General features: G+C 34.2%; 2 protein-coding genes across 5 annotated transcripts in view; one reads left to right on the forward strand and one right to left on the reverse strand.

The window, feature by feature from the left end:
* Positions 1–9: 9 nt before the first annotated feature.
* Mtl (Rac family small GTPase Mtl) lies at positions 10–10,224 on the forward strand. 4 transcript variants are annotated; one of them, XR_004490648.2, is made up of 6 exons: positions 10–203; positions 705–830; positions 1,309–1,645; positions 1,779–1,940; positions 8,131–8,353; positions 9,704–10,224. XR_004490648.2 is itself a non-coding variant. In XM_033473889.2 (5 exons), the coding sequence occupies exons 2-4, from the start codon at positions 715–717 to the stop codon at positions 1,911–1,913; spliced, it is 588 nt and encodes a 195-aa protein (XP_033329780.1). In that variant the 5' UTR covers positions 10–203; positions 705–714; the 3' UTR covers positions 1,914–1,940; positions 8,131–8,580. The 4 variants fall into 4 exon arrangements, 3 of the variants coding, with proteins under 3 accessions (XP_033329780.1, XP_033329779.1, XP_033329778.1); XM_033473889.2 differs by lacking the exon at positions 9,704–10,224 and having other exon boundaries at positions 8,131–8,580; XM_033473888.2 differs by lacking the exons at positions 8,131–8,353; positions 9,704–10,224 and adding an exon at positions 2,409–6,558.
* A 443-nt stretch (positions 10,225–10,667) lies between these two features.
* Positions 10,668–24,869, reverse strand: part of tna (Zinc finger MIZ domain-containing protein tonalli) — a 28,732-nt gene continuing 14,530 nt past the window's right edge. Inside the window, exons 2-10 of the mRNA XM_033473885.2 lie at positions 18,767–19,049; positions 17,822–18,145; positions 17,087–17,729; positions 16,365–16,711; positions 16,084–16,269; positions 15,863–16,005; positions 15,288–15,777; positions 14,960–15,193; positions 10,668–14,863 (exon numbers count right to left, since the gene is read on the reverse strand). Of these exons, the coding sequence (XP_033329776.1) occupies positions 14,726–14,863; positions 14,960–15,193; positions 15,288–15,777; positions 15,863–16,005; positions 16,084–16,269; positions 16,365–16,711; positions 17,087–17,729; positions 17,822–18,145; positions 18,767–18,856 (2,595 nt within the window). The 5' untranslated portion in view covers positions 18,857–19,049 and the 3' untranslated portion in view covers positions 10,668–14,725. The remainder of the gene's footprint in view (positions 14,864–14,959; positions 15,194–15,287; positions 15,778–15,862; positions 16,006–16,083; positions 16,270–16,364; positions 16,712–17,086; positions 17,730–17,821; positions 18,146–18,766; positions 19,050–24,869) is intronic.

Consider the following 24,869-nt stretch of genomic DNA (forward strand, 5'->3'; position numbering starts at 1 on the left):
ATTGTTTCTGGTAGAAGGGGAAGGAAGAGTATTGTCGAACATCTGTCACCAAGCGAAGGCTACGTCCGTTTTAGTGCCAAAAACCGCAATACCGTCATGGCACCCGGTTTTCTAATTTTTTGAAGAAAATCTAATTATATATACAACACCGAAATCGCGTTGAAATAGTGTTTTTTTTCTAATCGAACATTTGTTCATATTTGGTGAGTGATTAAATAATGACTGATTATTCTTATTTACCAATTACATATCAAGCAAGTAACCCGAAATTGAAGGGCGAGCCCTTCAATTAAGTCAGAACTGAATTACTCTTGTGGCTAACCTACAAATTTGAAACGTGCATCGTTTGATCTGTCTTGAATCACTTGACGGACTTATATGACTTTAATGATATGTGTTGTGTTAACATAAATACGAAACATAGATACGAAAAATATTTTTGTTTTAAAAAACATAAATATATATTTTTCATGAACTGTACGATTGTAATTGACGATTATTTCATTATAAGTTAAAAGTAATTACATTTGATCGAATTATTAAGTTATACATTTTTTAGAAATGTAATTAATAATCAACGATGTAGATATTGCTTTTGATTTCTGCAGTTTAAAATTGACTCTTAATACTTTTTAGTTTAAAATATTATAAAAGTCACTTAAGTATTACAATAAGGAAATAACAAGATTTATTTGTTACTCCAGTCTTGGAAACATGAGCTCAGGTAGACCAATCAAATGTGTGGTGGTAGGAGATGGAACAGTAGGAAAAACATGTATGTTAATATCATATACAACAGATAGTTTTCCAGGAGAATATGTGCCCACAGTGTGAGTACTATTGTTATGTGAATTTACTCATTACTGTATCATTTGTGATAATACGATATCTTTAGAATACAAAATTTGAGTCAAAGTTATTCAGGAAAGTATTATTTTGTATGCCTTTATGAATATCATGTTTTTACAATTTTTTTATTACCCACTTCTTTCTTGGAGTAGTGAAATAGGGTGGCTAATAATAGTGAAGCAGTATTGGACACCCTTCCACTACTTACAGGAAGTAATCCATTCTGCAATATATTTTTATATCTGTCTTTCCGTTCTAAGGACTTCTAAGATTTTATTTAAATACATAGTTATTCAAACAAAATAAACGCTATTATGTAATAAATTACTTTTTAACTTTTTATTATCATTTATTATAATTATTATCTTATTATAATTTACTAGTATATAATTTTCTGATGTTCTATAATTTAATTGTACTGATCATATTCTTGAATATAATATTTGTTGTATTATGCAGATTTGACAATTATTCAGCACCCATGGTTGTGGATGGAATACCTGTTAGTTTAGGACTTTGGGATACAGCAGGACAAGAAGATTATGATAGGCTGCGTCCACTTTCATATCCACAGACTGATGTGTTTCTAATTTGTTTCTCAGTAACAAGCCCATCATCTTTCGAAAATGTTACCAGTAAATGGTATCCAGAGATAAAACATCATTGCCCAGATGCTCCAATGATACTTGTCGGAACCAAAATAGATTTACGAGATGATCGTGAGACACTTACTGCCTTAGCTGAACAAGGTCTTAGTGCTATAAAACGTGAACAAGGACAAAAACTGGCAAATAAGGTTAGAACGGTTTTGAACAGTGTGTGTAGTGGTTATAGCAAATTCTGAGGGGAATAATTGAATATTATAGACTATAATATTTTTTTTCCAAATTGTCATGCTTCTTAATACTAATTTAAAATGAAATTGGCAGATTCGTGCAGTAAAATATATGGAATGTTCTGCATTGACACAACGTGGCCTGAAACAAGTATTTGATGAAGCTGTTCGTGCTGTTTTAAGACCTGAACCTCAAAAACGCAGACAGAGAAGATGCATTATGTTATAAATATTAAATGAGCAGGCATTAATCAACGTAGGTAAAGCCATATGTAAACTGACAGACTGAAATTAATTTTGTCATAAAGGAGGAAAAGAGAATATGAATGTTTTGAAATGGAGATAGTAACCCATGCATTTTCATGAATTTCTCTGGCAGCTGTAGTTCACTACATTATATATAAAGTACAATTGACAGCTTGTTTACTTTAATATAAGCTGCAAAACTAACATAAGACTAAAAACCTTAGACAACGAGAAAGTATATTATGATCATTTTTAACTATTTTACTTATTGCATTGAAACAAGTTGAATTTACTATGAATTTACATATGTGGGGTTTGTAGCATTTCTAACATAATTTTATATATTGACCTACTAGTCAGAACGTTAAGATGAAATGTAAAGTTGTATACATATCTATTTACATATAAACTTTTTATTTTTATAAAATGACAACTTTAATTTACTGTTGTCATACCTTGTAATCTCTTAATTTTGCAGTGCTGTGGTTCAGTCAATATTGGAACAAACAAATCTCAATGGTTAAATCATGAAAGCTGCCAGACTAAACTTTTTACATTTATAATAGTAGAAACATTCATTTTAATACACACATGATAGATATTACAATCAATACACTCAAAATTTTGATGAAAAATGTAAAATAGTATTTAGGATTATTTAAACATATAGTGCCATAGCAACGAAAAAATCAAATTAATAATATGAGCACTTTTTATGTCAGTTCTAGACAATACATGTATGTATCTTAATAGTCTGTTTCATTAGTAAGCATAGAAAAAGTGTAAAGGAATTGAAGAATCTCTTCTGACAGGAAATATTTTTTACTTACATTAAAATGTTCTATAAATGTTACGATTGTAATATTTCTTCGTGTTATAATAGAAAGGAGATACATTTATGTACAAAATACTGCCAAAAAACATTCATATGACTTTTTATGAACAAACCTAATAGCTTCATATGACACACTCTATTGTCTAGAATTTGAACATTTCATTATTCCAACATAATACAGACATTTGTATTACGCGTATGTTAATATTTATTTGATTTTGACTATGTGCTGAATAACAGTGTTCTAAATGGAATTCATTGAAGAACATTTAAACATTTATATCTTATATCGTATCTCTATTGTTGCATGTAACAGATACAGTTTTACAGATTGTTGCGCTGCTGCAGTCTAATTATCAATTAAGGGCCCTAAATTATTTCTCATAGAAACTGAGACTGCATTGTAAAAGTAATAATCAAAATATATGTTAGACTCTGTAAGGATAAACATATGGTGCAAAGTATGCCCACAAACTGGAAAACGTAGCACAATTTATTTTAAAGAATATTATGACTTTTTTAATCTACCATTTTCACATTTATAGAACTAATTTATATTGATCTTCATAATGAAATGAAACGTAATGTATTTTAGTGTGATCAATGGGTACACTGTATACAATGAATGTTTTGTCTTGTTTTATTTGTTTTAGATATTATGTCTCCAAGCAACGCATAATGACTCAAATTTGTTTGTGTATCACAGATTATTGGTGAAAGAATGTTGTTCGTTAAATTTTTCCATTTCTTTTCTTGTTACATAAGATCTGGCACCAACCGACAACTTTCAATGTTAATCGACGTATTTCTTCTTTGGTTTGTTCTTAGATCCACATACAAAGTGGTATGTGTTGCATACTGTAATTACACCAATTTTGGGTACTTTTCGTTGTATTTTTATATATTTATCCCACTCTGTTTTTCTAAACAGAAATTTGCATTTACTTTTGAACCTCTTTACATGTTTTCTCTCTATTAGACACATGATTTGTCTAGCCATCATGTTAAATCTATCTCATGTCAACAGAAAAACGGTTATTGTTGTATTACCAATTATGTCGTATTCGCATACACTTTAATATTTGCTTTTATGTTCGTTTTACCATCCAAACGATTTGTTCATGTAATTATCTAAATCTATGATTCATATACATTTCATATACTTTTACATATTCTTCTCTACCGCTCAACGCACAACAAACCTCTTTAACTAAGTATAGTTATTTCTTCTTTTATTTTTTTTGCACGACTTTTAAAGTCTTCCAGAGTACCTTCACTCTGATTATCATACATAGTCCTAACATATTTTAAAGCTCTTGGTGCAGAGTGAAATTTTACAAGACACCATTATGCTCTTCTCACTTCACATGCTCATTAACAACCACATACTTCTGTGGCGGAATCTCCCTGATGCATACCATTTTTTGAAGGTTTTCATGTGTGTGGATATCATTTCTTCTTAAAAAGATATAATATTTTCTCTGAAAAATTGCTTCAACTGATTTCAAAGGTTATTTCAAACGTTTTTCCATCTTTATCTACAAACCTACACTGTTGCCATAGAAAATTTGCCGACGCTAAACTCGGTCTTATTCTCTGCATTACAACTTTCTTTATGAATGAGTTGCATGGAGACAGAACCCTCAACAATTTCTTCAGTCTCTTTTTTATGCTAAAGTTACTTATATTTTATTTTTACGACTACAACTTTTATATTATAATACATTTTGTTCACATTGATTACTAATATTTAAAACATTAATTTCATAGATATTACATGCTCTCTATGAATAGTCTCAATGAAAAGAACAGTGTGATGTTGATTAACAAATATTCCTCCGCTAGTGAACATGCTATTTTTTTATATTTGAAAGATAAAAGCTTAGAAATATAGAAAGGTAGGACATGTGTGCCATATGCTTTCAAATTTATACAACAGATATTAAATTAACATACATTGTTCATATTTGTACTCAACATAAATTTAAAAGTGAATTAAAGGTATGTCATCATATTTAAAATGAAAAATGTTTAGTATAAGTAAAAGTGAATTAAGAATGAGGCATAAATAATGCTTGCTGAGTGTACATACTGTAGCATAGTAGATAACATGCTCTAAATTTCAATCAAGCAACCTTTGATAATGAGGTAACATTGATTGTTTCTCCTAACATATTTCAGTATGTACACAGTCTAACAGAATAATTATAAGTTTCACGAAAGAAAATAGCTGAAATTGTGGCAGCTGTTCACTCCACTCCAATGTTGCTAGTCTGAAGAAATAGTAATGGAATGGACAATTATTATGACTTTAGCTGTCTTCTTTTAAAAGACATATAATACACAGATGATTGAAGTATAAAGTGTGTCGGAAGATGTTTGCTTTACTACATTTGCTACACGTTCTTAAACGTAGTAATATTATTTTTCGCATTTTTATTGGAAAAGGTCTTATAAATTAAGGCTTTAGTTGAGGATGTAATACACATACAATACATTTATAGTTCCCATATAAAACAACTTTTTACATTGATACTTCGAATACAACTCAAGACATTAATAATGCAGTTTAATGTCACATTTAAGCCTTTGTCAAAAGGACCTTTTTTATATTACATACATACGTACATAAACGCTACACATTCATTATTAAGCTGAAGAAAAGCACTAAAGTGTGTAATGTAATAATGATATACACACTTTGCATTTATTGTAAGTAGTGCATTTATTTTACAGTTATTATGTGTGTATTTATTGTGCACGTTCATTTATTCCTTACATATGAATCAAAGTGTGAAAAAGTCTTATTAATAATTTCTTAGACGTTTTAAAGACCAGTTGGTTTACATTTCATAACAGTTTTAACAAGTGTAGATTTTCATATTTTATACAATGAAGGCAAAATAATGTACAATCTTCTTTTTAAATATTATACAATTTTTTAATATCGATACTTATAACTTTTTTGCAGTATTACAATGTAAATAAAAACTTTATTCTATTATTCCAACATACATTACTTACACCTAAAATTTTTCTCGTTATACGTTGTAATTAAGCTGTTATAAATCTGCAATTTATTCTAACAACTAACTATTTAATCACAATCTTGATTTTTTTAAGAAAATAGAACAATGTAGGCAGTTTATGGAAGACATTCAAATTTATCCTATGTATATATGATGTTTCAGTGAATATAGAAGTGGAATTGATAAATGTTTTATTAATAACAGAGGTCTGAATTTGTGTGTTAGTAAGATGAATTACACTACTTACAACTTGTGCAGTTAACAGAGGTATTTAATACTGATTTATTTTTTGGAACAAAAACAATGGTAAAGGATGCTACAAACCAAAGTCCAATGTTAATTTTAATGTAACATTTATAATTTTTATTATGTACTGTTGCATATAAGTATATAAAGAATGGGTGTATGAAATGTAAAGATATTCTAGTCACCAAAAATCTGATTTTATTTGTATATGAAATGTTTTACCGAAATTTATATTTAAATCGTGTCTAATCAATAAATAAACATTTTTTACTAAAAGAAGAAAACAATCAAACTGAAATGACATGAAAGTATAAATTCAACTTAAGATATTGTCAATTTAAGTAGTATCAAAATAAACCAAACATGAGGAATAAGAATACATTAGAGTGCAAGTGTATGTACATACACTAAGATACAAATTTAATCGTCAGTAATGTATAAACATAACATTTATATATTTTCTTAAAATTTCTGTAAAACCACTAATTTCTGTACTAATAAAGCAGCATAAGGAAGCATTATGATGATACAAATTATATTTGTCCTCTTTCATGCTCAATAAATATATAAAGAATTGAAAATAATTATTAAATTGTATGAAGAGTATTAAGAGAAAATTTTATTTTAGAAGCTGAATAGTACAAATCTTCTCCCAATGTTTTCATACACATTTATAGGATAATTTGATGAATAAAAGTATATTATATATTTGTATGTATCAACAAATAAAAGGGATAAATTATTGATCTATTCTTCTTTTATTTATTACATGTTCACGTATGCTTCTTTTGCTGCTAATAAAATGATGACAAAATGTTATATGAAAAATTTTTAAACTAATTTTAATTATTCTATTTTTTTAACTATTCTAGTGAATAACGATCAAATTGAGACTAAATATATGCATATTTTAAATATTACTGGGAAGCAATTATTTTTGTTCATACGCATCTTGGAAAAAGTTTCGTAAAATAATGCGTCTGAAAAAAATACAATTTTTCAAACAAAAATTTTATTCCAAATTTTTATAAGAAATTAAAGTATTCCATAACAATTATAAGTCTTTAAAATATACTACAATATGTAATTTACAAAAATCCTAGTAAAAAATGCTATTTAACTTATATATTTGTTTGATCTCAAGATTATTGATTAGAGTACCGATTTTATATGGAAGTTTAAGAGGCACACACCTCCAATTTTTATTCAACAATAAAACGTTATCATAAGTATTGTTCTCAATTTTTTAATATTTTTAAGCCGGGCGCTTTGTAGCTCAAACAAAATAAAAACCCACTTTTTGGACATTTTTACCAGGATGCTTTTTTCATTCAATAAGTATATGTTAGAAAAATATTGTGCAGATTTTACCAATTACATTAATATAATGTAAGTACAGAATGGGTTATACTTGAATATTTCGAACGTTCTTTCAATAGTTCTGTTTAATCGCGGTAGTTTTACATATACATACATATATTATTAATCAGACATTAGTTCGCTTCCTAACCATATGACTTTTGTTACAACATTTTATGAAAATTTTTTTTTTTTTAAATGAAAGACAAAATTCTTCATCAGATAATATTTTTGTATTACTATTTATTTCATCATTCCTCTAGAGCAAGGCGATGTCGAGAGCTACGTCTCCTAACTCGTAGCGTCTCGTTCTCCCGCGGTCGCCTCTTTTGGCTCGGAGCACATCAGGCGTGTGTGCCTGTTGCTTTATGTGTGTGCGTGTAGCATTTTGCCAACCACGAGTGAGCGAGACGCGCGATGGGAGTCAGGAGGCGTGTAGTCCTCGATATCGAAGTGTTGCGTGCACTTAATTCCGAGCCCTCCCCTAGAGTTAGTCATGTATTTCATTGACATATTTTTGCATACAAACTAATTGTGTTACAAATGTTATAATACCGACTTAGAGGCGAATTTGATTTGAAAACCCGGTTTTTATTAGGTTTTAAAAAAATTAGTTAGTATTTTTATAAATTCAGTTCTTTATTTTATACATTTTTGTATCTATTATTTAATCCAATTACACATTACTCGATCAGATGTAACGTCTTGCACTTTTTCCGGGTAAATAAAAGATGACGCGAGACCAGGATGGGGCGCATGACGCTGTGACGCCAAGAGATGCAGGTGAACTCGGAAATCGGAATAATGTTCCATGACATTGAACTTTTGGAAAAGTTCTTTTGATTGTCCTTGGCTCTGCTGGGGAAATCAGCCCCTAATTAATTCCATGGCAAAACACGGAAACAATTTTGTACGGCAAAAGCCACCCCCAGTCTAATACAAGGATTGCAAGAGGTAGTTTTTATTTAATTCTTTATTCTGTATCTTTCTCGATTTTGAAACTCTTCCGGTTACATTGAATTTTTATCCTAAACTTCTTACATGACCGAACTACGTTATACTGCTTAAAGTAGCTTAGATATGTACATTGTAATAATTTTTCTCGCAGCTAATCATAACGTAATTATAAACTTGAACCGAAAATATGCAATATAAAACATAATATATGTATAATACTTAAACCTGACATTAATCATTACTCCAGAACTCCGGTTTAAAAAGACCTAAGCTTTGAATTCAATCCTCCGCATTTTGAATTTCTTGTTTATATTAATTACTAATCTATCTTATTCATATCTATATAATTTGCACATTTTCTTTGGTAACTTCAAGTCTTTTTTCCTCGTCTCTTCTGCCCCTTCTTCCATCCTCTCAATTCCTGCATTTTGTTCTCTTCTTTCTTTTCATGATCCTCTTCAGTTCCCTCACAGCCCTCTTCTGACAACATTTAGTAGGTCTCCTATGCTCATTCCTATTTCTCCTTCACCACATCCCCTTACCAAGTGTTCCATTGACTCTTTTTTTCTTTCGCATATCCTACATGTTTTATCGCCCACTTCTCTCCAATGCTGTCCTCTGCATTCATTTCTACATCTGAACCTTCCTATAAACTCATTCTTTGCCTTCGTTTTCTAGTATCTAGATATTTCTAGTCTTTCCTTTCTTCCTCTTTTCTCTTTTTCTTTCTCCTTTCTTTTATTCTGTCGAGTACCTTCCCGCTGTTTCCCCCTTTCTCTTTCTCTATCTTTCCATTTCTCTTCTTGTCACCTCAATTTAAGCCCATGTCTTTGTTCTTTCTTTCTCCCGACCCTTCACTTTTTTCTTTCCTTTCTCTCTCCAGCTCCCGTGTACATTCCCTTATTAAACTTTTCTTCGAAGTTCTTGCTTCCTTTTCGTACTGGATTGCCCTCCTTGAAGCTCTATCTCTTATTTCTTCTCCCTCACGGTATATTTATATCTAAGCCTAGAATCCATTTGATATGTATATTGATTGAATTTCGATATTGATTTCATGCACGTACATTGATTTGATCGTATGTATCAATTTATATTTTGTTTGGGCTACAACTAACGTAACTACCTCGGAGGGCTAGCTTCATAAAGAAGGACAAATCAAACAAGATTTTTAACAACATTTTATAATTCAATAACATCAACTATAAAACGATAACAAATGATTGCCTGTGAGTCACAAGCGAACGACTTATCTTTGATCTCTAAGCGACAAGCGAATCTTTTTCTATCTGCTTGAGGATCAAGAATTTTCCTCAAATGTCACCTCAAAGGTCCCCCCTACTTTCCCAGCTTAGAGTGGGCGGTGACGACAAAACGGCAAATCACAGGGAGCCCAAGACGACACAGGGTTGTTCAAAATTCAGCAACGATTGAGATCTAGGTGAGGGTGTCGCGACGCTGTCAGGAGTGTCCAAGATCCACCGATCGACACTGGGAAATTCCCAACATCAGGCGATGATACGTGCTAAGGCCCCCGGGCCCATCACAGTATTTATTTTTTACAGAGTCGGTAATTTAAACCCTGAGACAGAAAAAAGACATTCCATGCAATGTCGGTATAGATTTTAATTTTGTGCTGCGACTGTGTCAGTCCTACTTTATCGACTGTTGAACTTAAATTGATTGACGACGGACGCAGCAAAGATACTTGTTTCTGAAGCTAACATTTTATATTTCAGGTCATCTACTGCCCCTACCCTATAGTCCCTCCAAATTTCGTTTCGGTCGCTCGCAGATTCCCTATTAAAAGTACAGCTAGTCATACATATATCAATTCTATGAAAATTATCAATAAACTATTATCAATGAAATTAGTTAAATTTAATATGTAATAGCTACAAATATTTCTAAGTTTCTAATCTTATTGAAGTATGAAAATATTTGAAGGGTAAAAATTTATTGCGAGTAATACTGTAACATAACAAAATTTTGTCATGTTATTTACTACACTATAGTTCGTTTTTCGGAAGAAAAAAAGTTGAGATTCACCGATGGTCACAACAACTGTCCACCCTATACTTGTCACAATCACATGTTGTATAATCACATGGGAAGTATAACCACATGGGCAGATATTATGAGGGATGCGGCAGTTTTTGCTTCTTTCGAAAAACGGGGGGGATATAGAAAATTCATTAATATTATTCACCATAGTGTAGATATTAATGATTTTTTAATATCGATATTTTAATGTGAAACTGTATTTCTTTTTATTGATCAGACCATAGGTAAAATGATCTAAGAATACCACAAGTTTTCAATATTTTATGACTTTTTTATTGAATGTTTCTAACTGGTATCGAGAAACAATGTAGTGTTTGCCATACATATTATAAACTGGTCTTTATGTATTAAAATTTTTTATGTCAATGTAACCAATGATATCTGTGTCAAATTTTTTTTCGTAACACGCACTTTTTATATTAATTTACACGAATCTGTACCAATCACTTATGGCGATTATGATAAATGCAAAGACAATCATTTTTATATACGGACTGATGAAACATTATTACTTTATCTACGAGATTTTGATATGATCTATGAAAATTTGTTATATAGGTAGTTGTTTTTTAATTAAATTTATAAAAGCTCGTATCAGTATAAAAAGGTTGTAAGGGCGAAAAATTTGATCACTCAATTTGTTCTATTAGAGAAGTTGAACTTGAAACTTTTCTTTTTATTAAATGTATATATATTTCACTGGATTATTATATATTAAATTGATCCATCATACACTGATACCTTTCTATTTATTTATTGTAATTTTCATCACATAATGCAATTGTCACAAGTAATTATTCAAACAAAGAAATGTTCCAAATTCAAACTTGAACTTCAAAAATGCATGTCAACTTCTTTTCATGTGTTTGCTATAGTCTCAATTTGTAAATTAAATTCATCCCGGATATTCAATATTTTCAATCTTGATTCCTATTGATAATAGTTAAGATAGAAATAGCGATTCGATACTTATAGATTTATGACAGTAATCTTCACATACTCAAAATACACGGAAAATGTAATTGATGTGTAAAATTGTCATTATTTTCTCAATTTCTGAAAGTTTTTATATAATCAAAGCTTGGTCCATATTTATTTTGATAATCATTTCTAGGATATCTAAAATTTATATAATATATGCAACCAATTAATACTATCTATTAAATAATCGCTGATGTTGTAAAACAACAAACTGAAAATATTGACTACCTGTTAAAGCCTATTATTTATTTAAATAATCTGTGATTTGTTATTCTGCTAGACATGGTATGTTTGCCATAAGTAGGTACAGCTGTGTCATGTTGCATGAAAATATTTTTTTTTTAGTGCAGTTTGTTTGGGCCTTGAATGAGACAACATACATGATCTTCGACCATTTAAATGTTTAGTAGCGCACTGTGGGATCAAATTATAGGCCTCTTAACAAGAGATAAATAGTAATTATAAAGTTGTAGAGATTTATAATAATACAAATTTTCATGAAACTAATATTGATATTAGATAAAATCCCATTCAATACGTAACGTGGTATTTATTGTTTTATAATATTACTTTTTTCCATCTTTTCACAAGTATTCGTTTCCTTTTTGCATATCGTCGTAATACAAATGTATGTATGCTTTAATACGATAAATGTAATTTATTTTTGAAAATTTTTACACAATTTAATTGCCATATCGTACATAATAGTAATAGATTAGGTACTCAATAATTTGTATATTTCTATTCGTGGAAAAATAATAAATTTGCCGTATTGTACCAGATATTTATAAAGCTCTACAACTCGTAAACCAAGACCATGTACTCTGTATTTTGGGGTATTATTAAGTAGGTATAGGTAGACATTGTCTATGTACAGTCGTAACAATGTTGCATATGCCTACTTCTTGGCAATCCTAAGTAAAGCTTATGGTTTGAATAAACTTTTTTTTTAGATAATTATGTCTTTAATAAGTAAGTAATAATTCTATTAGAAATTACAGTGCAGTATTTGAACTGTTATTATCCTGCAGCCATTTACATAGTATATTTTCTAGTTTTTAAAGTATTCTCATACAATGCATGTATGTTTTGGTTCTGAGACGTAATTAAGATAATCATTTTACTATTATAACTGGCCAATAAGTATCTGCCACTTTTCTTATATTATTATATCTATTTATCATATATACAGATAATATACAATAGTCGCACTTAATATAATTACTGTTATTATCCTATTTTTAATAATGTTATAGTAGTTATACGAATAGAAACTTGACCGCATCTAATTCTTCAATGTGCGCTAGTGTTGCACACTGGAATATATATATATATATATATATATATATATATATATATATATATATATATATATATATATATATATATAAATACATTTTTATATAAAATTTGTATAATCTACATGAATCACTTTAAGTATATCTTCTCTTTTAATCACAAAAGATACAGATGTAATAACTACTACGCAAGCAGGGTGGGGCTATGGGCGGTATCACTCTGGCAGCATGTTATACAAATTATTCCAGGAAACAAAAATTTTTGTCTAATGAAAGTGCCAATCATAGAATTAATTTGATATCGTATTGATCTGCTTTAATTATTTTTTATCACTAAATTATCCACATAGCATAGCAATTTATTCGTACATTATACAATCATCACTCGCAAAGTTTGATTTGTTTGTGAATTTGATTTTTATGTATTATTGTATGATTGCTTTCTTATTTACGTAGATTCATCCATTTAATCAATTTCATTATTAAAGAAGTTTTTAGTATAATTAATAGTTCGTTATCTTCGTCTTCGTAAATCAAATTGTTAATATTATTCGTATTTGAAAGGAAAATTAAACTATTATTATTGGTTTTGGTGTAACTCCAGAAATTTTGCTTACTACATTGTAGTATTTTACTACATATTTATAATGTTAGTTAAGAACTTTTCAATTTGTTTTTATTAGTTTCAAATTACAAATGATTCAAAACAAATATTGTTTTCTCGCAGTAAGAGATACACGTTTGCGCCAATTCAAAAGCTTCGAAGATACACCATTAGAAATATTACATAGAATCCAGTGTGAAGCCCGATGCCCTCGATTATTGTTTTTTTCATCTGTTGTTACTAATTATCTAAAGGAAAGGAACACTATATGCGCTATATCCATCAATAAGCAGGGTGGTTCACAACAGATGAACGCCTTATCTATTTTCGATTAAAACTTATTTACAAAAGTTACTGTACAATCGTAATTCTGTTGTGATGTAGGTCCATCATAGCCTTGAATGCGAGTAGACCGGTATTTGAGGTAAAGATCGTATTGCAGGGAATTTTTTTCAAATTGAAGCCTTTGAAGTAGCACAGCACATTTTGTCAAGCAAATATTCCAAAATCATAAATCCGTTAAGAACGTTTACACTTTCTGAAGGTACGCTAAGAATAATTATTTTCTTTTCCTACAATTATGTCAATATTGTGCATGTGGTGAGCTTGAAGCCCATATTTTTATGTAAAACCTCTATAAATGTGCTATACGATTCGTAAAAATTCAACGACGAAAAGGATGTTGGGTTCATCTATCGTACGTAATTAACGTGAACATTCCAGTATGTTTTCAGAATATTGTCCGTGTAAAAACTTATTTCTGAATCAAGAGCTGGACCAATGGCAATGTATATAAAATATATGTTATGTATAAGTTCATCGATCGTATCGCACATTTACTGTATCAAACAAATACGTTTGTAACCTTAAACCGTATGTAAAACTTCGTATGGAAAAGATTGCTCTACATTTGGTATTAAAAAATTCGTATTTATATTCATTTGAACACAATTAATATAATTGTGGTACTCGGTGAATCAGTTCTGGAACATATGCCCGGCACAATGTTAGAACGCGTCGCTATTGGAAATAAAAATTCCCAATATCAAGGACTAAAAACGTAAACCGTGCAATAACATCTTTACAAACAAGCACGCTACGGCGGTGCTTCGTTTTCCACTATTTAATTAGAAGTCATTGTTTCACATTTTTCTTCTTCCTTTAAATCTAATAATATGCCCTAACTTCGTCAATAGGAATATTATATAATTAGAGCTAAGATTGTTTGTACCATTGAATTAGGTGAAAGCACCCACAGTGTGACCCCAATACGCTTCAATATCCTCCGCTACAAATATTTTTGTTCAGGTTTGAATTATATTCGTAGGAAGTATATGCAAACTTGTTAATCGCTTTCTTTACTTATTTTCTGAATGTCAGGGTCGTGATTTGATTATTCCTCTAAAAGATTCTGGTTTGTTTCTTTTATTCGAAAAGTGCCAATATATCATCACTCGATGAGGGGTTTCCACTGCTAGCGCCACTGCTGGGAGGGGTATTCAGATCTGGAGGATCTAGATACGAAAGTAATTCCATTGGATCCACAACATTGTCTGGCAAGAGCTGTAAAATAAAACATAAATTGGTTTCATACAGCCCCAACATATAATTGTCAATTCTGTTACAACAGGGAAGAATACAAATGATTTTAGCACTCACATTCAATGCTTCCTGACCCGTACCCTCGCCATCTATTACTGCAGCCGGATCGAAATTTAAATCCGACGGTATGTCTGCAGTATCGTTATTTATGTTTGTACTCGTACTACCAGACGTGTTATGATTCCCTGTAGATTCCTGAGATGCAGGAGGAACACTAGGTGGACCACTGTTACCACCACCTGGTGTGTGAGGCGTGTGAGGAGTATGAGGTGTATGTGGTGTATGCGGCATCTGCAACATCAAAAATAGGTATAGTAATTTATAGAACATCGAATAACGTTGTAAGATAATACAGATACATAGTCAATTTAATCTGTTTATTTACCTGATCGTTCAGTGACTTTTCCATAGCGTTAAGAGGGTCTAGAGAGTTAACAGATTCGTTCAAGTGCGAAAGAGGTCCCGTTCCATTAGAGTAATCGTTATTGGTGTTTGTATTCGTTCCGGTATTAATATCGAAAGATCCTCCCGACGAATTCCTATGATTAATATTGTTGTTTGTGTATGTAGATGGTGTATTGTTCATCATAGAGCCGCTCACAATGCTGCTCATGTCAGGTGGTATATACGGACTCATTGCTTGATTCATATCCCAATTATTCATAGTAGGCATGTTCATACTCCCAGGTGACATTGCCTTGGTCATTCTCTTGCAATCACTTTCTTCTTCGGATTTAATACCGCTCACGTTCTTCGCTGGTTTCCAATTAGCCATAGAGTCTATCGTTACCTCCTCGACTTCCGCGGTGTTCAAAGTATTCAGAATGCCCCACATATATTGGTCAACCTCTAGACCTTCCAGTTGTGCAGGTTTTCTATAACAAGTGCGTACAATGTCAGCATAATAAGTTAAACTCATATAAATGGATTCATCATTATGAAAACAGTAAATCAACTTACGTGCATACAGGACATCTCCAAGATCCTCTTTCACAATTTAGTTGCAGGTACGACTCTAAATCGAAGCATTGTATGTGCTTGCAGTCGTGTCCTCTTGCTGGCAGTGTAATACGTTTAAAAGTGATAGGACATTTTAAAGATACCTATAATCAAACAATAATATTAGTCGCAATAACAGATTTTGAATACATGATTCAATTGAACCAGTAAATGTATCTCACCTTAAGTGCTGTTTGTTCCACCACATCTTTCTCCGACTGTATTCCGTTATTCGAAATAGTGTTACTGAAATTCCGTTTGATTTTAGTTATACAATGCTCCGCCGTGAGTAGCCTTTTACGTAACAATCCGTGAAGCACGCTTCGCACACTCGGCCGATGGACTAATTGAAGCACGAACAGATGCGACTGAAAAAACATAAATGGCTAATTAATTACACATCTAATTATACGCTACTTACGAAACCGTGAATCTTGTAATTCGACAAAGAAAGTATTCTTACACAGCAACACGCCGAGACCGTGATTTGTATCGTGTTCCTTCCCGGTTGACAAACGTCCTTCAGGTATAAGGGCTTGTGAGACGTTTTATTCTCACCACGATCAATAACCAACGGCGTAGCGTTCACAGAAACTTGTACGCTTGCGGGCCAATTCGTGTTCATTTGCCTATCCTCATGGTGGAAACATTTCAGCTGCAGTTCAAGATCCGACCGCCACATCAACGTTTGGTGCACCGTGGATTTCAGCTGGAATACATGGTTGCTTACAGCCAAATTGTGTTCTAAGCGGAAGGGTGGAAGAATGATGCCATCCCTCACAGGGAATGTTAATCTCAGCTCGTCGTCTTCTGTGAATAACAATCAAGATGTTACGTTAGTGATTAAAACTTAATTTCACTTTACAATGGACAATGTCGTTTAGGAATATTAAAAATAGTCTCCTTGGAGAACTAGAAGTAAAGAAAAATTTCTATTAATTTTTAGTTATTGGAATATTTGAATTTTTGAGTTACTATTTTTAGAGCTAGATATCAGATAGATGACGATGGCGTCAATATGGTGACAATAAAATTAAAAAAGGCTAAAAGAGTTAAGGAAGTGATGTCCACAGATGAAGCAACCTCTCTTTTTCTTCGTGCTGATAACTGAAGAGAGGGAGTTTCGATTGGACATCGCTTATCTAATTCGAATGAAGAAACTCGTTAAACGGAAATTGAACTCACTTTGTATATTAACCGGTGACTTCATCTCATTGAAATTGGGCTTGATATCTGGATTTGGACTAATGTAAGGGGGCATGCTTGTGGCTGGCGTGAGCGGGGGAGTAGGATTACCAGGGATAGGACTGTGTTGGTAATTCAAACTCCCCGCTCCGGTCGTTCTCATCGCCGCAACGTCCTGTTGATACTGACTGGTCGCTGCAGCACTCGCCCCGTACGAGGACGCACCTCCAGCGTATCCCGTATTCGGTTGATGACCAACGAATTGATTGCCAACCGTGCTAGGTCCCATGCTGACTGGTATACCATTACTACTGTAATATTGGTTAGTCGCTGCCTGAGCGGTGGTGTTGTAAGATGGCGCAGTTTGCCTCATGTTCGTGCCTCGTATCATCGAGTTAGGCCCAAAGCCGGCGGCTGTGGGATTCATGGTCTGCATCGGCTGATACTGAGGCTGAAAATTCGGCCTGGCTGCTGCTGCAGGGTAATTGGTCGGGTATTGCGACGTCGCCATTCCGTTGAAGCTCGGCTGCATCGCAGCTGGATTCGGACTCGCGTACGGTCCTTGTTGTCTCTTCTGCGCCATGTGCATCGCAGGATTCGGGTAAGGCGCTAATCTTCGTGGATAACCCTGATGAGGCTGAGCCTGAAAATATCAAGGAAGCGTGATCTTATGTATCTGTGGAGTAATACCGACATAAGTGGCATATCTCTATGAATTGGTGTTCCCTAACGTACCTGCATGCTCATTTTGTTCATCTGCATGTTGTTAGGTCCCATCATATTGTTCATGCCCATGTTGCCCATGTTACTCATGGAGTTCATGGGTGTCATCGCGTTCATACCACTCATACCGTTCATACCTCCCATCGTCATAGGATTCATCGAGTTCATGCCATTCATACTGTTCATCGAATTCATGGAATTCATAGAGTGCATTGGGCTCATCGTGCCCATGCTATTGAAATTGCTCATCCCGACTGGCCCCATTCCGGCCATTGGTCCTCTTTGGGCGTACCCTGCGTTGTACGTTTGGTGGGGTATTCCATGTTGGCTCTGCATCTGTAACAAGATTCGTTTCAATTACTTCTATTCATAGAAATCAGAAACAACAACGGGAGAAACAAAAAAAAAATCAACGAAACAATAATACACCAAGAGTAAAACATCGAACGACTGTATGACACTTTATTCGAACTCAAGAACAGTAAGAACAAGTAGGGAACCAAAACAGAATGTATAAACAAATGAACGTCATGCTGCTAATTAGTTGCTATTCAAAAGGAACCTTAAATCTACAGAATTCCCTTTCTATAATCACGCTTTATCGACCTCCTTATGATCGCGTCGTCATCTTCATCGACCATTGAGCTAGTTGATAATTGGAGAATCTTGCTTCGATCTTGCCGGTGATGAAATAGATGAATGAAGAAAGAGAGCTACGAAAGAATAAGGAGGGAACAAAATAACCAGTGAAATGATTGCAGAAACGTGTCCACTATTCTCTATAATCGTGTTGTCCGTCCCAAGTGACGCAATTATAGGCAGGGAATAGTGTAATTCGGTTTTGTTTATTACAGCTAGAATCATGAAGACATAGTAATGTACATTCGATACCGGAGCGATTCGTATGATGGATGAGTGGGTCAAAAGACTGAGAGACGAAGACGAAGCGAACTGTACCTGATTGAATTGCGAGGGGATGTCTTGGCGGTCCTGCATGGCCACCACGCTGGCTGTGGCGGTGGCCGTAGCGGTGGCAGCTGCCACCATCGCCGCGGCACTAAATGTCGAACCACCACCCCCGTTCTGGGGTGGCACCGTGCTATGATAGCCGGCTGATAACACGGGCTGCACCCCAACGCCGAGCGCCGCCGTTGTTGATGTTGTTCTTGCTGCCAATTTCGGGAAAAACAGAAACGCACTATAGTCGCGCGGCTCGGGCGATTCACCGATAACCGAGGTGCTGAAACAATCGAATTAAAATGTCCGAAATTAGTCGAAGGAAGAGCAAACATCTCTAATTCTCATCTTTCAAATGAATTAAGTCGATCGTGAGAAAGTCCCGAAACTAGCGAATCGTTCGGCTACGATTACACGTTTAAAGATAAAAGGTAATAACGTTTCCGACAACTTGTCGACGGTTTATCAACCGGAACAGCGAAATCGGAACGATTCGTGATAAACGAATTCAGTAACGAGTGAAACACACATCGATGCGAGGCACAATATAGATATCGCTTTGTAGGTCAAATTCGTGTTCGAACGGTTCCGTACGAGTAATCGATTGTATCGCTACGTTCTCGATTTTCTGCAGCGCAGCGATAATATACGGACAGTTATTCATGACCGTTGAATTATTTGAGAAGGTCATCGGCTTAAATCGCGCGACACACGCGGCGGCTCCGGCCGAACTATACCTTTGTAAACGGATATTAATAAATATATTCGTTCATCGATATTTGATTTCGAAACCGGCCGCACACGCGGGAAAGCAATTTTCTCGACAGACTTAAATCTATTGCGATTCGAGTATGTCGCATAAAACTGTTAACGTGAAACTGTAAAACAATTCACGGAAGAGATAAGTGAGAACGAGGAATGGCGACTCTAAAGGCAGCTAACCGATTCGATTTTTATTTTCCCAGCGATATTATTCTGATCTACAAGGACGCGATCGGATTTAATTGTCGATTCGTAGTCCCCGAGTCTCGCTCGTTTTTCGAGACACGTTCCAACACAGGAAGTCGAATAAGGAATGCTTTGTCGTGCCCTTTTATCGATACATTCAGGTCTGAATATTGTTCGTTCGAGTAGTATTCCCGTCTCTATCCCCGTTCGAGAACACGCAAACCCCAAAAGACCGAAAGACAGACCGAACCCTGCACGGTTCATATTCCCAGCTGGCCAAGGCCCCTATTGGTTTTCTGTGGGAAATGCACGTGCTCGCTATTCACACACCGTAGCTGCGCTCTATAATACCGTTCTGTTACAAATACCGCTTGCCGGTGCAATCGCGGCCGGGAATGCTCCATATTCGATGATTTTCGACTTCCACGACGTATTTTTATGGTGAAAACATGTCGACGACGATTCTTCGACCACCCTCTAATGCCACAAATAGAACCTTCGCTTCCGTGAAGAATTCTCTGCCCCTCTTTATTCGAACTTTTGTATTCGCTTTTTGCATTCTATTCTTTTTCTCTATGAATCAACCGTTCGAACTAGATTTTTAATTACTCTCAAGAATGATTTTTCTTTCGGTTTAGAGTTTCGATGATATCAATTTTGAAATCTAATTTTTTTCATTTCCTCCGAAGTCGTGTGCGAAACAAAACGCAGATCTTCATTCCCTTCGAAGATCTACAGAAATGTCTTCGACTATGAAAGTTAGATTTTTTAAGAACAGTAAGGATGATATTTCAACGTTCACAGATTTTGGATTAATTCAAGTTTAAGCTACGAACTTTTAGTTCTTTCAAAGTTCCACAACGTCTTCCTCTATCAAAATTAGATTTTTAAGTACGGCAAGAAAGGTTTTCCCACGGTTCGAACTTTGGATTGATTTTGATGCAATATTCGTTTTTTTACAAACTTCATTGAAAATATAGATGCCGAAAGTTGCCAAGATTTTAGCGATGCTACCAAGTGAACTACTCACTTTAGGTGCATACTACGGTGTAGAAGTTACACAAATCCTTATTAAATGCACCATCATAAATTCTGTAAAAGAGCACGAGTCTGTTACTTTAACTGTCATAGTCGCAGTGATGCTCGAGTAAATACGGAAAAGTTATAATACTGCGAAGAGCAAGACGTTGAGCGGTGCATGTATGTATGTGTTAAAACAGTGTTGTTTCGTAGAAGCTAAAGTTGAAGCCAATAAGACTCGAGAGAAAATTACTTGGAAATATGGAAGAAGTTACAGAGGACAAGGGTATACGATGACCATTGTTATAAGGGATCCTCGAAACTCGGGGAATCACGTGAATGAGTGCAACCTGGTGTGTCTACCGTGAGATCACGTTACCACGTGACGCGAACAGGGGTTTCGCGTATGCGCGTGGAAACTCAACAAAGCTAATTTAACCATATCACCAGGAACATAATATTGATCAGATATCAAATACACTGTTTAATTACATCGCATCCGTTTATGATCATAATTTTAAGTAATCGCTTAAACAGAGAATTGAATTGAATATCTGTAATTTTCTTCACAATTAGCTTTCAAAATCATACATTTTTATTTTGATATTATTTACATTTTATTTGTATATTATTACACGATCGCATATTGTAGATTGTTTCCACAAATGCAATTAAATGATGATACAATCCTGAATGAGCTTCACGAAAAGCTTTGTAATTTTTACGCATTCAAAGTGTACCATTGTATTAAAAATAAAATTATGATTTCGATATTATCCAATCATCTTAGTAACATTTTTAATGAAGAGAATTTCATTCTCGTTCTTGTGTTCCGTAAATTCCGTCTACACACAACTATCGGCCTCCATCGGTCTTTATACTTTTCTGAGCAGTTTGATATTGTCGCTCTATCTGGTATTGATTTTGCGATAATGCTAATGATAACCGAATACGCATGCACCAACCATCCGCGCTGGCATATGAAACCGTGTCTTAACAACTAAAAATTGGCAAAAGCTAAATTAAATGTTCTCATAATATGAATAAAGAACATAACTCAAGAACATAACTAACGGATACTAAGAAATTAATATATAATAATGGATTAAAGTGAAAAGTTATGAAAATAGCTTGGAATTCTTCGGATTTTTGGTGTCTGGTATTTCACGTACTAATTTTTCATTAACTATGTAATGAATACGATTATGTTAATACTCTATTAAATTAATAAGGTACTTACTATACTAAGTATATTATCATAAATATTGCAGCGGTCTTCCAATGTAGCCGTATGTATGAACATCTTATATATGAGCGCATGCGTATGCTATCGTGTATGTGCATAAAGATGACAGTATAACTACCTAAACGTGTTTTAATACAACACTGACGCGTTGAAATCGACGGAGACCCTATTATTTAGAACTTGTTTTTGTTCGATGTGCCATAATCGCGTCTCGAGGACACACCGCGAGCGGAAAAGGCTCTCTTTCGTTCTGGTAACGAGAGGAGATGCTCTTTCTCCCTCTTCCGTTGACTTTGAAAACCGGCGGGTCAAATGATCGACGAAAAAATTGATTTAGCAAATGATTAACGTGATCCTTCCCGTTTTCTACCTCTGATAAGTATATGGCTGCGCTCATTTTTGTCAGACTAAACCGCACAGTTATACAGACGTATATTCTAGTAAAGGTTAATTTTTCCTATCCTAAATTCGAAAAAGAAATACGCTGCACAAACGGTTACGCGAATATTAAGTGACTTCTAAATAACTAAAGATCATTGTAAATTTTCTAAAGGGGCCATTTTGTATTTTTTAAACTTTATAAAACTCGTAATGACGTATTTATTCAGATTTCTGCGTGCCCAAAGAAATAAAATCATTGAATTATTTTCCATCGGTGTGTCTTTACAAGTTTTAGCGTTAATAATCGCGTCGATTGCGATTAATCCAACGAGTGAATCCAATCTGCCAGTTGGTTACAAGGATTCGCGTTAGTCACTTTACTACCTCGAAATCTCCGCAGTCATTCTATTAAATTTCCGAAACACCCTGTACATACGTAGTATACACGTAACGTACTTACGTCCAGATATAGCACGTATAGGGAGCATTTTGAAGGTTGACGTCATCCGAGTCCCACCCCCTTTAAATTCGTGTTGAATACAACTCCGGGAGAAAAAACGGGAGCGGAGAGGGGCCGCGAGGGAGAGGGCGAGGAGGGGAGAGGTGGGGAATAACGAGAAAAAGCGAGAGAGAACGAGAAGAAGACCCGTCGAACATACGTATATGCCCTTTTCCCTTCGATCGTCTCTGTTCTCCCTTATCCCGCGTTCGCATATTCCTTCTCCCCTACTGTCTTCCCCTCTGAACAGCGTCCGGGGGCGGGGTGGGCCCCTTCTGTAAAGCCCGCAACGGGTTTCTATTCTCGGATGTCAATATTTCGTCAACTAGAGCCCACTCAGAACGCAACAAAAGCTTCTGGCCTGCTCGCAGCTTGCGCCGCGGCTGGCGTGAGAGAAAGAAAGGAAGAAAGGTCCGTCGCCGGTCGGCGTGCGTGTATCGTTGGACGCTGGGCTTAGAAAAGGATGCAACACAACGACGCGACGATGGGATCGAGAGGTGTCCACGGGTGCGAACGCAACGCATAGCGGGAAACCGAATACGACGCGCGTTAAAACGCCGTTTATTAACGCATACTCGAGGAGACGCGCGACATTCCCCGCGGCGCGGCGGAGCTATTCAAATTTCGTGATACACGCGCTTCAACTATCGAAAGCCTATCGATAGATCTGAAACTGTCGAATATTAACTTGGAATGATTACACAAAATAAAAATCATTTCATTAACTCGAAATCGAAACGTGAAAGATCGCACGAAATGAAAGAATTTCTATTGAATACAGTGATCGAAATACTCTTGTTTAACCCTTTGCACTCGAAACTGTTTTAACCGTAAATATAAAATCGTTTTTCTAACTTATAGTATTTCTATTTTATACGACAAAATGCATTTTATGCATATGAAATTGATTCTTGAGACTCGCACAACAGTTACACTCTTAATAATTTTAATAATTTTTAATGATTAATAATTTTTCGAGTGCAAAGGGTTAAATGCGGTAGTTAACTAGAACGTTTATTTTAGTTGATGCACTTATTACTCTATCCCTCCTTAGTTTACTATTCGACTTTCCTCTTTACACTTTTTATTATTCTTACATACATCATCATTAACTGTTTCTCTTTTTTATCCTTGCTATACTTTTTTAGTTTATGGTACATTCGTGTTTGCTTCCAAGTTTCGTTACTCTTTATTCTTTTACGCGTAGTGACGATAATGTATACGTATTTAGAGGAAACTCTGAAAATATCACACGATCTCGAAGAAAATTTAGCATACTAATTGTAAACATGTGGAATTAAAAAAAATATTAATCTTCGGATAAATTAAACAATTTTGAATGGAAAAATGAATTATGAAATATTCTATAAATAACAAAAGTGTTTATTTATTAATAAATCATTGAATATTAACGTTAATTACATTACCTTTTCAAAAACACAAATTTGATAACGAACATCGACGTTTTCGATTTATTTGGATCGTATATTCTTATGCTGTTGAAATAAATTTATGTATACCTTGGTTTCTGTAACATTGGGTTCGAACCAATACATTGCACAAATATATTTGCAGCCCCCCATACTATAAAATATTGAAGGAGTATTGAATTACTGATAATGCAACACTGGCGTCCATAATATAACGTTCTTTTAAGAAATGTAACCGTAAGTGGGTCAATGCCGCTTTCGGAGACGCAGAAAGGAGAATTCGAGAGACTAGCGATTCAGTGTAAAGCACTGTATACTATTTTCAATCATAATATCTGAAACAACAAATCAAAGTCTCGCTCTTCCTAGACCCGTATCTGTTGGCTTTTATGTATTTATGTAATCATTTTTTCTAAATCCTTGAACCTAAAGAATCTATGTAATTAACGCGCCGAAATCGCAGTTAAACGAACAATTGTGGGGTTTAATTTGAATTTTCTAGTTTTTTAATTTTATTAACACATATCTTCTCGTCCCAAATTGTCCATTTTCTGTTTACAAGCTATGGAACAATTTAAG

Source organism: Megalopta genalis, chromosome 6 (genome assembly GCF_051020955.1).
Source record: "Megalopta genalis isolate 19385.01 chromosome 6, iyMegGena1_principal, whole genome shotgun sequence".
Classification (NCBI taxonomy): Eukaryota; Metazoa; Arthropoda; class Insecta; order Hymenoptera; family Halictidae; genus Megalopta; species Megalopta genalis.

Bases quoted from the DNA above. Each gene is read 5' to 3' on its own strand.
- Mtl (XM_033473889.2), top strand. From the start codon at position 715: ATGAGCTCAGGTAGACCAATCAAATGTGTGGTGGTAGGAGATGGAACA. The intron at 831-1,308 runs GTGAGTACTATT...TGTATTATGCAG, and splicing joins GGAGAATATGTGCCCACAGT to ATTTGACAATTATTCAGCAC. The intron at 1,646-1,778 runs GTTAGAACGGTT...TGAAATTGGCAG, and splicing joins GACAAAAACTGGCAAATAAG to ATTCGTGCAGTAAAATATAT.